The 18,587-nt window shown below is 42.7% G+C and overlaps 1 protein-coding gene across 1 annotated transcript in view; it reads left to right on the top strand.

Moving 5' to 3' along the window:
- Positions 1–18,587, top strand: part of tns1b (tensin 1b) — a 139,252-nt gene that overhangs the window by 31,611 nt on the left and 89,054 nt on the right. Inside the window, exon 3 of the mRNA XM_061088667.1 lies at positions 10,645–10,682. Within this exon, the coding sequence (XP_060944650.1) occupies positions 10,645–10,682 (38 nt within the window). The remainder of the gene's footprint in view (positions 1–10,644; positions 10,683–18,587) is intronic.

Raw genomic sequence — 18,587 nt, 5'->3', positions numbered from 1 at the left:
ACTGCTCTGGTGAAGCAACTTGGCCAACAGCAGGTCTGTGGTTATACTGGTTCTCTACCAGTTGACCCTGTACCTTCATTGTGAGTGTACAGCAAAGTGCTGCTGGAACAGAGCATTGCACAGAACTCATTTCCTGGGCAAAGAAAAGAACAAGTGACAACCAGCATTTATCCTGCATCCCACTCTGTGATCTATCTGCTGCACCCAGATGTTGTTCAGACACTTTGTGGGATGTACAGTGTGATGTGTGGTGTGTTATTAATTATCAGATTGGTTTCATATGCTGGGTGTTATCACCAGGAAGACAGAGCCTGTCCTGTGGATCAGGTTGTGGTGACCACACTGTGGAAAGCAACAAAACAATGTGAAATCAATCTGTTGCTGACTGATTTGGATTAAATAAAACCATTTTGTTTGTGTTTGTGCTTTCCCTCTGTTCCTGATACATAATGATCAGTTGTGTGTGCAGGCAGCAAATGTTCCCATAAAATGATAGAACAGCAGCTGGGATCGTCCCCAGTAACAGCTGATTTATAGCGGAAATAAACTGTCAGGACAAGACTGCATTTAACTCTATTCTGATTTCATTTACCTGGGTAGGCTTCTCTTGCCGTTACCTCATATCTGACTCTGGTCGTGTGTGTGTGTGTGTGTGTGTGTGTGTGTGTGTGTGTGTGTGTGTGTTTGTAACAGATTTACGAGGACAAGACACAGTGATCCACAGTCTCCTTCTCAGACAGCAGACATCAAATACTCTGGTTTTATCTGTCTGTGTCTGTATCCTGGTCTCATGACTCATTCACGTCCCATTTGCCAAAACTAGACTCGGCAAGCAGGAGGGAGGAGCCAGGTCAACCGGGTGAAGCGGTGCAGATGTGGAGAGTTAGCATTGCAGTGGTTCAAGCACAGCACTGAGTGTTAAAGCGCTTTGAGAAGCTGGGGCTCAACCCATCCATATTTTACACACTGGGATTGTGTCACTGGTCACGGGGAGTCTTGGAATGAGTCGTATGATGTCATCATGTGTCTCTGTAGGAGCTCTGTCAAGTCTGACTCAATCAGCTGGATTTGGTTAAATAGGCCACAGATTTATTAAAGGCTGTGTGACAAACTGGGGGCAGTTTTATGGAAACACTGGTTTTTACTGTTGCCATCAAGTTGTAAACTGTGGGAAGCAGGATTATGGGAAGTGTACATCTGTACAGGTTAAAGACAGAGGATGTCACACCATGTTAAAGCCCTATGAGACAAATTGTGATTTGTGAATATGGGCTATACAAATAAAATGGGTTTGATTGATTGATTGATACAGTTGGCTAGCTTAGCTTAGCATAAACACTGAGGGCACAGAAGATTGAACTTGGCTCTATCTGAATAAACACAATTTGCACTTACCAGGAATTCCCAAAACTCAGTAATTAACTGGTTACATCTAATTTATGTTCATATCAGACAAAACAAGTTAAATAAGTTTGTTTCTTTTTGTGATGAGCATCAAAAACAGCAACAATCTACCAGTTTCTCTATGTTTGTTTAGAACTGTTTAGTTGTAATTACAAGTTTACAGCTACATTTATAATCACTGCACCACATTAACAACACTCACAGGTGTCTTGTGTCTCACTTGGACCACTGTGTTCTTTGGTATTTAACAGATGATCATCGCCACCTACTGGCCTGGCATGTTTTTATGTTCTCCCCCTGTAAAAATATACATTTTGTCGTGTGGGGAGATTACATGAATGTAGACAAAGGTTAAGTTCATGACCTCTGCAGCTACATGGAGGATAATATGTTCATCTGTTATTCAAAATAATCCATAATTCTATTCAATAAGAATCAGAAATAGATTGAAGACAAAAGGAAAAGCAAGGCGTTGCTGGTGAGAGTGAAGCTTCCCAGGATCCAGCTGCTGCTCCGTGACTTCCCTTGTTTACTAACACGATCCCGTCACATGGCCTCGGCATGACAGCAGCCACTTGGACTTCCTCTCTGTGCCGCGGTTGCCAGGATACAAGGTGTTAGTTACTTTGACAATAGCATGTTGACGCAGGTCCCGACAACGGCAGTTTTCCAGTCGCGTAAAAAAAAAAAAAAAAGGAAAGGAGAAAAATACAGCCCAATGTGAAAGGGTATTTCTGGAGGAAAGACCCCGAGGGCAGGAAACTGGCTTTTCTATTCATTCAGTGTATAGTGCAGTTCAGGTCAATAGAAGGCTGCTGTACTCAAATAGGCTTTAGCACTTCATACAGTTTATGAAGTTCTTATATTTCTATCATTTTTCCTCACAGCAGTACACAGCAGTAGACAAATCTTAAATCTCTAGCTTGAAGAAGACGTTAAAACATTTCGAAATCTGTAATGTGTGTTTTTGTCCTGTTCTGTGGGGACTGGTTCGTCCTTGTTCTGAAGGAGAGACCCCCCCCCCCCCCCCCCCCCCCCATTGTGGATTGAACACAGGTCTTTAAACACTGGCTGCAGATACACTATACTAGCAGGTGTGTGTAATGTGTGTGTGAGTGAGGGAGAGTAAAGGTTATCACAGCCCTGGTCCTGACTGCTGAGCTCATACACATGGTATGCAGCAAATAGCAGCCGAAGTTAAACACACACACACACACACACACACACAAACACACACACACACAAACACACACACACACACGCGCGCAGAATTGGCTGCATGCAGACGGAACTTTAGTGTCAAGCAATAAGACATAAGACACATGCAAAGATTGTGAAAACTTGTCTATGAAATAGTTCCTCAGGCACTTTGTCCCACTCACTGTGTTGTTCCTCTTGTTGCCATGACGACATGTGTCGGTCATTAGTCTGATTAGTGACGAAGATGATCACTGGGGATGATGGGCAGTGACTGTGACGATTCCCAGTCTAGCATTATTATCCTAATTGACTGAACTGGAGTAGACAATGACTTCCCATCAGCAGTGACATGGGATGGGACACACCCCCCTCTGTGGCTGAGTGGAGGAGATTCAGCGTCTAGTTCAACTTTAACACTGAACTGCTCAGTTGCTTAGTTTCACGCACTTCATTTTACATGCTCACATCTATTTAGATTGAAAGATAATATCACTCAGTTTATACTGAAATATATGGTTTATAAACATAGTTCCAACAAGTGCAGCGTCACAGTGATTGATGCAGTTAGGCCGCCACCTGTTGGAGGAGACAAAACATTACAACTAAACTGCACTTGAACTTATTCAAATTAAAATGAATCTGCACATTTAGGGCTTTATACTAACCTCCACAGGTTTCCCAATAGGAAAACAAACACAAAGTGACACATGATTCCTTCGTCATATCAAGAAAGAAATATTCACCTCATAAAGTTTTTAAAAAGCAGACACAAAACACCATATTTGATCAAACCAGGAAAGATTGATTTAATTTTATATAATTTTTCCTATATTATTATTAATATCAGTATTTGGGAACATGCAGCAAAGGGCTGGATCTGAACCTGTGACAAGCTCACCTGGAGAACTGATTCATTCTGTGATTGAATCTGTGATTCAAGAAACAACAGACTAGAATCTGGTGATCAAATATCATCAAGACCTGCAGCCTTACATGTAGAAAATGTAAGAAATTAAAAGTTATCTGAAGTTCAATCTAAGCTGTTCGATTACAACCACCAGGCGGCAGTAGAGTCCCATATTTCTAAAGGAGTCTTGTATCCGTCTGCACAAACACAAACTACATCTGCTGCTGACTTCTTCCAGAACACATTCCTTGAATTCTCAGCCCAAACTCCGGTTGTTTAATCCACATCTCTCATGCCTCTTGTCATATTTACATGTTGACTCTCTGTGTTTTTAGTAGCTACCGACTCTATCAGAGGAAACAGCTGTTTCAACCCAGTCTGACTCACGCTCCCAGTGACATGAAACCAAACAGAAGTTGTGTTTTGTCAGGACGAAGCAAACAAGAGACAGATCTGAGTGATCCGGTGGAAACTCTTGATCTGTCCGGCTCTCCTGCCTGTTTTCAGGGAATGTCCCATGTTAGTAAAGCCCGGGCAGCTGCATGAAGGTGGAGCTTCACCCACACCAATGCATCACTGGCAGGGATTGTAGCTCGGGTGGAAACGTGTAGGCTGCATGATGACAGCCCTCTATGAGCCAAATGATGGATAGTGATGAGGCGGTGTCAATAATTACTGACATTAATACTTCCCAGAAACTGCAGAGGGTGCACAGCGAGACACAAACTGAGGATTAGAGCCGAGTGTGTAGGTTTCTTCAGCTGTTCTGCAGAGAGGATGAAGTCATGAGAGGTAATTAACTCCACTGCAGGAGCTGAGAGTGATGGTGTATTACATTACTGACTTGGTTCTGCACCTTGAACCTTCTCTCTGTGTGCTGGAGGGGATTTCTACACATTTGGATCGAAAAGTTCAGTTGGACTTGAAGATGAACTGATTTATTTTTAGTGGTTAAAGTCGATGTGACCTCACAAGGAAGATTTCTTAGGTTATGAACATGATACATGAAGAAGGACGTTGCAGATTTGGTATAAATGATCACAGAGACCTTACAAAACCCTTTTCTGCTTAGTGAACTCATTTAAACTTCCTTTGAAATATGGCACAACTGTTAACTTCTTAGACTCATAGATTAACTAATTTGATTTTAGTTGTGGTTAAAACTCAAAGCTCAAGGTCACTCAGCCGCCTCAAAAACATGTCTGTGGCCTTTTGAACATGATATTTAAACTTAAGGGAATTTCTTCACTTAGGGATAAACTGAAGTGTTCAGGGGTCAAAGGTGAAAAGTCGCAGCAACTTCAAATGTATCTGGAAGAAAATGTACATAGACTGAAACTGCACTGGTTGGCTGTAATTCCGTTTTAAAATCCTTTCCACTAGCCACAGTAAACCAGTGAGAGCCACCAGTCTGACTGATCCATGTCCTCAGCACATCACCAGTTCCAATCCTGATCCTCCCCTTTTTTATTCTTGTATTTGCCCCATCTCCCTAACTTTTAATTCCACAGTGCGTGATCCACTCAAGCTCCTGTGGCTTTTCAGCCATTGTGCAAAGATGTTTATGGGCAGCGGAATAAAATTCACCAAACACTCAGACGCTGTCCTGTGCCGACATGTTCTGAGCAGTTATGTGGTTTCTCACCTGTATGTAGAGCTTATTGGATAAGACTGCCAATATTTCATTTTTTTTCTTGTTGTCAACACGATCCCATGCAGAGATTGAGATCAGCTACATGTAAGCGCTAGTCCACGTCTTCCACTGATGTGCCTCTGGTTCTCCGCTCCAAGCCCATTGGTTCCTGCTGAAGATCTGAATCTTTACAAACAGATCAGAATAAAATAACATTTTGTTCGGGGGGCAGAAAAAAAAGGAAAAGACTAATTCATTTCCTAAAACAGCCGAGCACTGTCGTTTTTAGAGGGACATTATTCAAACAGTAGGAAATTGTGGATTTATGGAGAACTCCTTTCAGCTGCAGATTAGTACACATCTGGTGTCCTCCTGAGTTTGTGTAGCAGCTCCATGCTACTGTGTGTGTGTGTGTGTGTGTGTGTGTGTCAGATGGTCTCAAATAAACTACTGTACAAATGTTCATATTTAAGAATTATAATGTGTTTTTGCCCATTTTTGAAAAGCAGTTTATCAGGTTTGATTTACACTGACCACACGTGTTAGTAAGAAGGTATATTTACACATTAGTGTGCGGATGTGTGTAATGTATAACATACTCCAATAACATTGAGATATGTATTGCAGCAGTAAAGACAGTCAAAATATACACATCAGTAAAACCAATAAATAAGAAAAGGAGAATAACAGACCAATAATATTTACAGTGAAAACAAGTGCAAGTGAATTTCAATTCTTATCTAGTTTTGGAAGAGTAAGAAACATATAGAACATTGAATATCACAAACCATATATATCCATATTGAGTGACCACTGCATCAACATGAGGCGCAGAGAGAGAGAGAGAGAGAGAGAGAAGAGAGAGAGAGAGAGAGAGAGAGAGAGAGAGAGAGAGAGAGAGAGAGAGAGAGAGACATTAGTTCAGAGGGTTAGTGGATGTTCTGTGCTGCGTATGTTTGTATGGACACGTGTTGCTGCTCACGTGTTGGTGACTGTGCATGCTAGACGGAGAAGAGAGGGAGAGAGAGGGATGGAGAGAGTGAGAGTGATGAGGGGAGAGTGAGGGGAGGGAGAGGGAGAGAGAGAGAGGAAATTCTCCAGCCCTGCCCTGTGATTGTGCTCGGTGCTGGAAGGGGGTCCAGCCCAGCCCTGTGGGAGTACACACTCATTCCAAGGGACCACAGGAAGGAAATCACCCAGCTGAAATCACCCCCCCAACCCCACCCCACCTGAATCACCCCCCCCCCCCGATAGCAACCGGTGTTCCACGCTCCTCATCACCTCCTCACTCTGACCAGCTCCTGTCCTCGCCGTCGTTTCATTTTCCCTAACGGTCGTTGTGAGCAGTTCTGTTATTTTTTTTATTTTTTATACCTTCTGGCATCTTCTCCCTCCTCTCCTCCCCCCCCCATCCAACATCCACCCACCCACCCCTCCTTTTCTGTCCTCCTTCGCTCCACCAGGAACATTTGTGTTTATTCTCCAAAGCTGCACTTCCTAACAAGGTAAAGCCGAGCCCGGGCCGCTTTCACACCCAATATGGAAGTCCTGCTTCTTCCCCTGGTGTTTACTGGGGACTCACGTGCTGGAAGCGGCACTGGACATCGTCCTGGTGGGCTGGACTCACGGCGTTTAATGCTTATCGAGCAAAGAGCCGTGTTTGTTTGGATTTCATATCCATGAGGACATTCCCTGTGACTTATGTCATATATATCTGGCTTGTGAAGAGTCCTTTGTGAAAGCCTCAGTGTGCATCCCTTCTCCAGTGCTGGAAGAAGAACTGAATACAGATGTTTTACTTGTTAATGTAGCTAATATCAAATAAATGTATTCAAAGTATTGATCATGCAGACTGGACCTTGACTGTATTTACATTGACACTAGTATTCTTACTGTTGACCTTATTCAGAATAACACACTATAGATTATGGTGTTTTTATGAGTTGCTAATTGAATATTCCGTCAAATTCTCTTTTAAATGTTACAGAGCAAAGTCTGATTATGACTCATGCCCTCAAGTCCCCTTCTCCATTAAGTTCCTGTGTTATTCTGCTGGTTTTAAAACCCCAACTTGGAATACTTTATTTGTACGACACCATCTTATAGGAATTTGGGTGTTTTCTTACTAATTTTGCAAAAGCTACAACTCCTTTTGTGTTTTTCCATCCTGTTGACTCCCGGGACATGAGTCATGAAGCAGCAGTTTGAAATGCTGTGAAAACTCCTTTATGATGTTATAATGAGATTAAAACGTATATGACTAAGGTTGGAATACTCCACAGGTCTTAATTCAATTTTTAATTCAATTTCCGATTATGACCTTATTCAGGTTTGCATTGCTCATTGCTCTGCTATCATCTATAAGCAGCATTTGAATGTTAAACCTGTTCAAGGAGCAAATATACTTCAACTTTATACTTATATATACAGTATTTAACTATATGTATTTAATTACTTTCCTTTAGGCCCAAGTGCTTAACATTAGCCTCTCACTTATCCATCAGAGTTGATTACACAGGATGGAATCAAACCTCCAACCCCTGATTGGAGGTTAAAGTGATTATTGGATGTCCTGCTCTGTCTCAAGGAGCCAGGACATGACACAAGGCTCCATATCCACCAATCACAGCTGAATACATTCAATTATCTTTGAGGGTTTGTACTGCATCACAGGCTCTGGTTCCTATTTTGTGACATTTGATAAATCGAATGATGAATCGGTTCTTCTGCCGATCAAAGAAATATTAAACACATTATTTCATTAGGAAGATGAAGCAGTTAAAAGTGATCTCCTGTGGGTTTAGGAAATTCACATTCAAACCGTGGATCAGAAATGTAAAACCTCCATATTTGTTGGTCCAGACTAATCTGTTCCATCGGGCTGGTTTCAGACTGCAGACACTCGCCGTCCCAAACGGTTCAGCCATGGGAACTCTCTTCGGGAGACAGGGAAATGTGAAGCTCGGCAGGATTTCACAGTGCCACCCACAACTGAAGGCCTCTAATTAAGAAGTCGTTGCTACTCTCAAATGTTACCCCCGTGATGCAAATATAGTCCTGCGAGGGCTCAAATAGAAACTATGATGTAATTACACATTTGGCTCAAAAGAGAAAGCTTCTCACTTTCCCCAGTTTGAGCATAAATACAGAATTTGTACTAGACACGTGTAAATCAAGTAGAGCATTGGTGCATGCGGGTTCACAAAGGTCTTCATCTTCATCTCCACGAGGAATACATGTTGCTGGTGTTCCTGAAGAGAGGGAAAGAAAAGTGAATGTCTGCTGGATGAGATTTACGGCCTGGTGTTCCTGACACGTAACCTTTGACCCTGAAGTTTAGGGTACAAGCAATTCATGGTTTAGAGTTACAACGAAGCTAAAGAAACTAATGCAATTAAATTAATTAAAAACAAACAGGAGAGGAAAAACTTGCAAGTACTGTATATTGTCTTATATACAAATAATTATATATATTTAAATATTAAACTAAATAGCTGCTCAATAGTTGGCGAACCTCACCTGTTTCTGAGTTCTGCTCCACGATGTTTTTTCATTGAAACTTGCACCCCATAAAAAACATTACCTTCACACAATTGGTTTATTTTGGTGCTCATTGGACCATCATGTCAATTAATCTGGTTGGACTGGGTCCAGTGGAATAGTCTGTGAGCTGCACAGGGTTCTGCCCTCGAGAAGATCTGTGAGACCTAGGAGATGGAGAATTTATATATAAATTTGTATAAATTGTCCATCAGACATAGTTGAGTATAAACAAGCAACAAAATAAAATGTTTCACACTGAGTTTATACAAACTGGGACATAACAGAGAAGTAAGATTGGATGATATTTGCCCAGGGAGCGGCACCTCCAGTGTGAACCACTGAAACAATCAGAGAATAAAAGTGAAAAGCAAACGTGTGTTGAGACAGAAGTGAAGTTAAAGTGCCTGTTAACACACAGAGGGTGAAATCTATGGTGGTTCATACTGGAGCTGGTGGTTTTGTTTGGAGAATCCACTGTGATTAAGAGACGCCGTTCATCAGAGGGAACACAGTGTTGCTGTGTATCTGAGGCACGAAGGATAACAGGGGTTTGATAGTGGGCCTGAAACATTACACTGAGGACACACACACAAACACAGACACACACAGTGTGAGGACTGGCCAGGTCCCAGCTCCATATCAGCGTCTTCACAACTAATCACAATTCATATTACACTGGCTTTGAAGAATGCGTCTGGGGACGGCATCAGTCATTACACGAGGTGCAGCGTGTTCCAGGACAAGCATACAGTCGGCTCTTTATTTGGAAAGCCTGAGCCTCGGAGCGTCGAGCCGTGTTTTCCTTCTCTGTCCTGTGACGGGATCTGACTATTTATGAGCTGACGGTCCAGGTGCTCTCCCCTATTGACCCGTATTTGTTCGCCCAGTGGGAGTGTGCAGCGAGCGCTGGAGAACAGAGCAGGAAATTCTGTAAGTCGGAAAACTGCTTTAATCCTGTGTGACTCGATTTTTATGAATTTCTCTCAACTCTCAGCCACATATAGCACCGCCTCCTTCTAATAAATGGAAATGTCAGGCTGTGATTTTCACTTGTCAGTCCATAGGGAACCAGAAGGGAACTTTAAGAGCACATACCAAGACTAATGCCCAATGTTAAAGACATGTTTCTTAATATTCTAGACTACATGGCAGCTCTCCATATTCTTATTTGTCCTCTTTCATAAAGAACCAATTTCTCTTCACACTTCTCATACACACATATACTTAGCAGATCTCTAACTTGGTGTTTTCCTCTGTTGTTGCATTGAATAGACGTATGCATCACTATTTTCCACATTAGTTGGAATGTACAATAATCATTTGATCATAATTCCAATTGGCCCAGTGTTAGATTATGACCAATAATAAGCATCCATCAAAACATTAATAGAATAGAATAAAATTGGTTTTACGTCTCCTCTGAAAAGCAAACAGACAGTGTGCATTCATACCATGTAACAGCAGTAACTGACTGTATGTCACAAATGTCTTCTCCTCACAAACGTCTTCTCCTCACAAATGTCTTCTCCTCACAAACATCTTCTCCTCACAAATGTCTTCTCCTCACAAACGTCTTCTCCTCACAAACATCTTCTCCTCACAAATGTCTTCTCCTCACAAACGTCTTCTCCTCACAAACGTCTTCTCATGCTGTGTGTCCGTGGGTCTCAGAGTCATGAACTCAGCCTGTGACAGAGTCCTGAGACCACAAAGATAACACTGGCCAGGGTTAGTTCACAGAGAGCAGATCACATTTGACTTCAACCACAGAACAAACACTCTGGACCGAATATGGACCTCTGGCTTTTTCATACCTACTTGCCAACTCCTCAGGGTCATGATTTAAACTGGGACCACACTGTTTGGATTTCTCTCCTCAATGTTTTTGGAGATTTTTATGAAGCATAAAGCTAATTCCTTTTTTTGTTTCTTTCTCTTTTTCTTCTGTTTTCTCCAGTTTGCCGAATTGCTTGCCACAAGAAATGTGAAGTCAAGGTAAGAGTCATTTTTTATCTCTCAGATGCTTCCACATGTAAACTTTCCCTTTAAAATCCATGCAAGCTTATTGGGTGGATATATAATGTTTAGGTGGAGTCAGCTACTCCTCTGGATGTGCATGTGAATGTGTGTGTGTGTGTGTGTGTGTGTGTGTGTGTGTGTGTGTGTGTGTGTGTGTGTGTGTGTGTATATATATATACATGCAGATGTTGAGGTTGGTGGAGTTTTGAGGGTTTTATCTTCTGCATAAAAATCTGAAGAATGTCTAAACAAGTGCTCTCTGTACCGGAATGTGTTTACACTGGACGAACTCTCGCATCTTAGAGATCGCCCTTACGTCTAAAAATAAAAGACCTCTGGACGGAGATGTCGCTTGATTAATTTTGTGAAGAGCCCATAGAAGAATCCGGGAGGGAAAACAAAGTGGAGCTGACATTTCTGCAGGATTGTTAGCGAGAGGGAGTTGTGTGTTTTGTGTGTGCAAAGGTACAACTGCCATGTAGGAGGATTTACAGGAGCATCAACACACACACACACACACACACACACACACACACACACACACACACACACACACACACACACACACACACACACACACACACACACACACACACACACACACACACGTGCACCTATATTACATACTGTACGTACTCATGCTTCATCTGGAATCCATTATTGAAATGGGTGCTGCTTGCCAGCTTTGCCCACTCCCACTTTTACTCACAGGAAATGCCGGGGGGGGCTTTGCACCTGGTAGGACAGGCCTGAATCTTGTTGTTTCATTTCTCCTCATCTTGCTATTTGAACCACTGAAAGCACGGATTAGTTCTGAAGATTGAATTAATGATATCACCCAAATTAAGGAAAAACATTTTATTTTTGTTAAGGGTGGGGTAGAAAGCCCTTAAAATTTATTTTGAAATGTTAAAACATTTTCCCAGGTGTCTTTCTGCTTCCTCTTCCAAATAAGTGAATTCCTTATTTATTTTTGTGCTGCACATAACATGGCAACATATATTATTAAAAATAAAAATGATATTATTTCCCAAATATCCTCATCACCATTTTCATGGCACATTTATGAAATGTGACTGTGATTTTTTTATTGGCACAATTCAGTTCTTAAAGCTGCACATTACAGATGTTGTTTGGAAACATCTGTAATGTAATCTGTAATCCTGCTGACGCCTCAGGCTGTTGAAGCACTTTGCTGTGTTCAGTAAAATAATCTGTTTTCATGTTTAACATCAACAACTGTTTTCTCTGATATCATCTCATGCCTCTTTGACTCAGCTCATATTGTAAATCAATTGAGAGCTGTGCCTTTTAAAAAAATATTAGATGCCATTTTTAGCATTTAAACAACTAAAATACAACTATATACTTCATTTTGTTGAGTTGTTTTTTCTTCTGTTATTTCAAATATTTCCCCCACTTCTAACATTGAGAAATCCCTAATTTGAATGTCAAGGTCTGGATCTAAAGCTAAGTTTGGGTATGTTTAAGTAGCTTAGCTCCTCCTACTTATGTACGAAAGTGAAACTTTGATCTCCAGAGATCACAGCAGCATTTCCTTTTCTAAACACTGCCACCAGAAATGTCAGAGCTTTGGCAGGAAGCAATTTGTTCGGAGGCCTGAGATGAAAAACAAGGGAGTGACTGCACCGGGGTCAAGTCTGAAGAGTGTTGGCACACGGACTGGCCTGTGAGACTTTATCTTAAAAAGCAGATTAAGCTCTTTTGTATGAATGTCAGTCAAACACAGTTTGATCTTCTGTCAGGAATCTCTTCATAATAACTTCTCCCACGCACACACTACTTATAAATCTCTGTTTGGGAACAAGAGGAACACGGGCCCACGTCTAACCTGCTTACTGCAAACAAATGGTCGGACGTGCACATGTGTCCTCAGCCCTCGGGTGTGTCTTCTCACAGCTGGATGTGAAAAATGCTTTCGATCTTGTGTGTAAGATTTCACCTCTGTGTGAGGACAGCACCCTGTGTTAAATCACCTCTGGTCTCTTTCCATTTGTCGTTTCCTGACACCGTCACATCATATTTCTTTGCTCGAAATGCCTTCTCCAAAAGGAAAGAGGCAGGATGTCTGGGATCTGAACTGCTGTGAAAGCATTAAGGAAAGGTAAAACCTCAGACTACTTAAGGGCTTAGGGTCTGCTCACGCTAATTTCAGTCATACGCTGTAATAGCAGCAACTACTGTACAAAAATGCAACATCAGTAGATTTGGTAAAAGTTCCCCTATAACATAACATAGTATATTGTATAGTGAGTCTCCATTCTAATCTTCGAATGCAGCCCTTCCCTGCTTTGTGCGTTTATTTTCCCTTTGTGTTGGAAAGCGATGTGTTCTCACACACCGTCTGAACATACTGAACAATATAATGTGGCCTTTATGTCAGGAACACTAACATCTGATTACATTTTCCCTGCTGTTGCCCTGTGGTCTAAACACAAGTCAATTTCCCAGTTCTGGGCTGAGGTGCTGAGTTAAACCTGATTACAATGAAAGAAATGGTCCAATGTTGATGAGTGAAGAGGTCGGATGAAGGGAAGAATCATGTATAGTTTGGGAAAATGTTGAAAAAAGCCCGAATCAGTACATTGAAAGGAATGAATTTATCCAGCAGATCATTTCAAGTAACATATCTTCTTGTTAGATTTCAGCACTCGGCCCCTTGTCCTTCATTACAATATAAAAAATGAATGTATAAATGTATTCAGCGTTCCACTGAGGTACGAGCCCCGAGCGCTTGTCAGTAGCTGCAGTCGTCCAACATTTCTAACATTTCTGAGCAATCACCTGCAGATATAAAGTCGTCTGTGCGGCCGAGAACAACCAGAACCATCAATCTCTTTATTATTTATTGCCTCCAAGTAGTGGACACATCCAAACAGCTGTGTCCACACGTGTGAAGTGTGTGTTTTTGAGAGAGAACACTGGGATTGCAGCCGGCCTCACCTGGTGAACACAGCTGGGATGTATTTGACCCGTGGCAGTCGGGTGGTAGTACGAAGCCGGGGCCGAGTCTCTCTCTGCTCTGTTGTCCTGACCCTTGACCTTTTCCTCCAGAGCCGCACCCACCTTTGCCATTATTTGTCTATTTATAGCTTATAACCATAATCCTCGTTCATAAAGGGGGCCACTGGTTTCACAGGGAGGACGTGGCTGAACTGGCCACCAGAACAAAGACGGGACAGATCAAAACACAGATGGAATGTGACATCGTTCTCTGCTCAGGTCCACATTGCTCCAGGATTTCTTCACTTGCAAATTAGCCGATTCTGTTATATACTGTCTAAAAAAGCTTATAATATTAAAAAAAGTACACGTCAAATGAGATGTTCTCAAAGATAGTCGGTCATTTTAGGTTTTAGGTTTGTTCAAGTGCTTTATTTTTCAGTTTTAGTTTGGTTTTAAACGTCATGATTGACACTGACTCACGATCGTACAGACGGCAGCGTTTGTATCTTGGATCTTCAAACTTCACTTCTGTACAGTGAAGGGACATGTTCCATCTTCCCAGGCTGCGATACATACAACGTGTACAACCTTGAATCGTCCACGACTCCCTCTACAGTGGAATGAGAGAGAAAGTGCCCGAGGAAATCTTTGTCCTCAAACAGTTTCTTCAGCAGCAGCTGCAAGGATCATTAGGCGTGATTAACCACATGCTCTGTTCCGCTCACTTCCTGTGGGTACCACACATCGCTACAGGCCCTCACTTCATCATGCAGGCTGGAATTAGATGCTGTGTCACTGCTGCAGAGCCCCAGCTATACGCTTTGCCGTGATCATATAGATATTATAGCTCCGTGTAGGTTTGGCACCAGAGAGAACAGATATTAAGGATTTTTTAGTTTTTGCTGACGATGGCAGATTGAGAAGATGCTGTCAGGGCTCGTTCGGTAATTTAATGTTTGATGCTGATGCAGGTTCTGCAGCAGACAATGTTAATAAGTCCAGTTTTAGTTTATCTCTTAAACCTTTGCATTGTCTTAAAAACATAAAGAGAACTCTATCCACAGGATCCTTAAAGGCTGCAGACTTTGTTTGTGCTCAGCTGTTAAACGCAAGTTCAGCCATTCAGCCATTCTGGGACTGAAATGTAATCACCGAGTTAACTTCCTCATTAATAATTCACATCAGAGACACAGATTAGCTGTTCATTAATAGAGAGGCTTTACTGTACGTACAGGAGGCATTACATCATCCCCCACAAGTGGAGTTTCAAACATGCTGGTGTGGTTTGGAATCCCAGTAACAACATTAACAACTTCCTTCCTATCGCATCTGGCCCTGCAGAGTGAGAACAGGAGTTACAGTGTAGGAAAACGTCCAAAAGAGCAAAGTCATATCACAGAGACGAAACACAGTGGACGCGGTGACATAATCGAAACGCTGCCTCGGGTCTTTGTCGTGGTACTTTCTGTGTTTTCATGAAAGCGGCTCCTGGTTCGATCACATACGTTTCCAGCCGGCAGCTTTGAATGAAGCTAAATTAATTATCAGTCACAGGACAGAACACATGCTCCTCTGCTCTCCTCCTCCTTCTCCTCTTCCTCCTCAGGAGAGGAACACAACAACAATCCAAGCACGGGATAAATCATACGGCGTCTAATTTGAAGGCTCTTACTCAACCATAAATTATTTGTTTTCTGTTTTTTCAATTATCACTCCATCATCATGTGGCTGATATTTTGCAGACAAACACATTATAGAGCGGGTCAAGACAGAGCTGCCTGTCAGGAGAACACTACGACAACATTAAAGCTGCATGAGTTGCTTTTTTGGACCAAAGTGTAACAAGCTGTGTCTTATTATTTGCTCATAAAGTTGTGATTGGTAACACGTCCAGCAAACAGAGCAACCAGCCGACCGAGAGGTGTAGAGTTCTCCGTCCATTGTCGTCATAAAACCATTGATGCAACTCTAACTTGTTCCGTATTGTCTTGCAAACAAGATTTAGACTGATCTGAGATCCTCGATGAAAACCACAACCCCCCCCTCGGCCAGGTCTCCTTGTCCCTGTGCATGAGGACACAGGGAGCAGTGGCTCTCTGCCATGTATTCGGTAACTGCATGGAAGCCACATGTGCATAGATACAGCAGAGAGACAAACAAACAGCAACGCCCTGCCTTTAACATGACGGAGTGATCAAGAGCTGCTGGAAAGAATGTCAACAACGGGCCAAGTGTGTGCAGGAGACAGTGATGGTGGAAGGAAGAGTGAAGGCCGGACTCTTTAGTGCGTACAGCTGCATAAGATTACACGACATCTGCCGAAACAAACTCGTTGTTAAAGCTCCCGAGTGTTTGGAGGAGCAGTTGCTGAGCTTGCATCGTCTTTCTTCTTCTGGCTTCGCTGAGCTTCCAGGACAACAGCTGCTGCTGGAGGAGGAAGGACTTTCTGGAGGCCGCCTCCTCATTACGTACTGGAGCGAGTATGGAAATTGAACTTCCCCACCCTTGTGTCTCTCCGAGTCTGTCCTCTGATTCAAAGTGACAACTCTTCCGTTCTGTTTCGACACGTGCTGCCTGATCATCAGCGTTCAGGCGGAGGATCCACGTGAGCCTCATGGGCGTTGGTGAAGCGTCCGCCCGGAGGACAGAGATCAGCTCGGCTCAGGGAAAGCCTGAGTCAGATCCATGGAACTGGACCTCACCCAGATACTCTCTCTTCATCCCTTCCTTTCTTTATTTCTTCCTCACTCTTTGATTCCATCTGTTGCTCTGTCAGCTTTTCCTCAAGGGTCGTTGTTTCTCCTTCCTCTGGCCTCATCCCTGTCTTTTTCCTCTCACTCTGAACTGATGATTTTTCGATTCGGTCGTCTTGGCTCATCGACCTTTTCTGGAGTCGCCACCGTGATTGGTCCTGTTAGAAAAGTCAAATTGAAGACGAGGGCCAACTCTTGCGGGCGTTTGTCGTGTCCTATTAACGATTCACTTATATAACTCCAGTAAATAGAAGTTAAAGGCCTCACCAGAACAAAATAGGAAGTAAAAGTAACAAAAATTGAAAGTGGCATGGCCGCCTGGCAGTTGTCTCTAACGATGTTAGTGTGATTACAGACGGCAGCCACAGCATCAGGAGGATCATAAAAGCCCGGACACAGGAAACAGACAAGACTCGGAGAAACGTATCAGCTTTTAAAACTCAGACAGATAACTTTCCCATGCTTTACCGCCCCCCCCGACATACACACATGTAATTGTTGCTGTGCATAATTGCATTGGAGCGAGTGCTTCAAGTAACTTGGACCCACGTAGACAAACACAGACACCAAGGAACAAGGGGATTACCCACTTCCCACGCCGCAGGCTGGTCCTGCATCACACGAGTCCGTCGCACATAAACAAGCATGTTGTTTTGTTACCATAAACCATATGTCACGTTCCCGGCAGTCCTCCCTCCCTCCCTCCCTTCCTCCCTCGCCCTTGTCATTATTATACTGAATCAAACATCTGGTGAACACGGCTTCAGCCAAAAGGTGTTTGCGTTTATAAATACCTTCCATGTAATTACCTCCGAGCAACATCAAAGACGGTGGCCATTCTTTCCACGTTGGGGCATCGTGGTTAATGGGCTTCAAATTTGTACCCAACATTCTTGGGTAATGTCTCTTTGTCTGCTACTGGATAAAAGCTGGTGAGACGAATTCAAGTCCAGCAGCGCGTTACTGTGAGTCCGTGGGAACCACTGAGCATTAGTAAGTTTTCCATATAAGTATATTATTATTAATATATGGAACAAACGCTTGTTTACTTCACAGAGCAACTGAGTTTACTCCATTGTTCCAATTAAATCAGGAACCATTCCAACATTTTCACTTCAGGGTTTTTGCTCGAATCGGCGTTTGGATAAGTCGAATCATTTTAATTAAATTACAAAGTTCAAACGACTAAATTCTATTAATTCATTAATTTCAATCAGTGGAGTCATGAGGTTTCTTTTAAACTTAATTAATCCGTCCTCCTGCCTGATTGTAGAGATGAAGTGTCGGCTCCTCAGTGAAACCCTGTGACCACGTCACTTCTCTGAGAAGGCATCGTTTCCCCCGGGAGAGGAATGATAAACACACCGAGTAAAAATAACACATCGCACTGCGGCCTTCCATCACTGTGCACACCATTAGATATTAATGCATCTCATGAGAATATGAATATGAATGTTGAGGTCTGCAAGGACGAGAGCAGGTGATTCTCACAGGAGAGAGAACAGTTAGTAACTCACCGAAACTTGAAATGTCACGAAGCAAAAAGGTATTCCTGACATTTCAACGCTCGTCATAAGTACGTGTAAACTATATTTATATGTGTATAAGTATGTGGTAGCTATATTTATATGTGTAGAGAAACCATGAGGTGGCGAGTGAGTGACGACTGGGATCAGACACTGATATTTAAAAGGGATTATTAAGTATTCTACATCTCTTTAGATCAGCGGACGAGTGGAACTCACGGTATCACAACGTAGTGTGTGTGTGTGTGTGTGTGTGTGTGTGTGTGTGTGTGTGTGTGTGTGTGTGTGTGTGTGAGTGTGTGTGTGTGTGTGGTGAGGACGTACACACACACACAGCTGGTGACTGACAAGTATGTCGTCCCCCCCCCCTTGCTGCTGTTGACACTGTTTGACTTTGGAGTTGCCGTGAAGCCAATGGATTCATTCATGGTTCTCTCTCTCTCTCTCTTTCTCTCTCTCTCTCTCTAACCTGAGATTGAGTGTGTGAGTATGTTCGAAGAGAGAGAAAGTCAGACAGAGACAGAAGGAGGAGGAGAGGAGAGGAGGAGAGGGGGGGGGGCTCAGATTTAACCTGTAACTTGAGAAGCTGATAACAAGGAGAGAATGAAGAATTAGCTTGTGAGGAAGGACTTTGA

This window comes from Limanda limanda, chromosome 16 (genome assembly GCF_963576545.1).
Source record: "Limanda limanda chromosome 16, fLimLim1.1, whole genome shotgun sequence".
In the NCBI taxonomy this organism is placed as follows: domain Eukaryota; kingdom Metazoa; phylum Chordata; class Actinopteri; order Pleuronectiformes; family Pleuronectidae; genus Limanda; species Limanda limanda.
The sequence above is the reverse complement of the archived record's forward strand: the minus strand, read 5'-3'. Positions and strand labels throughout refer to the sequence as shown.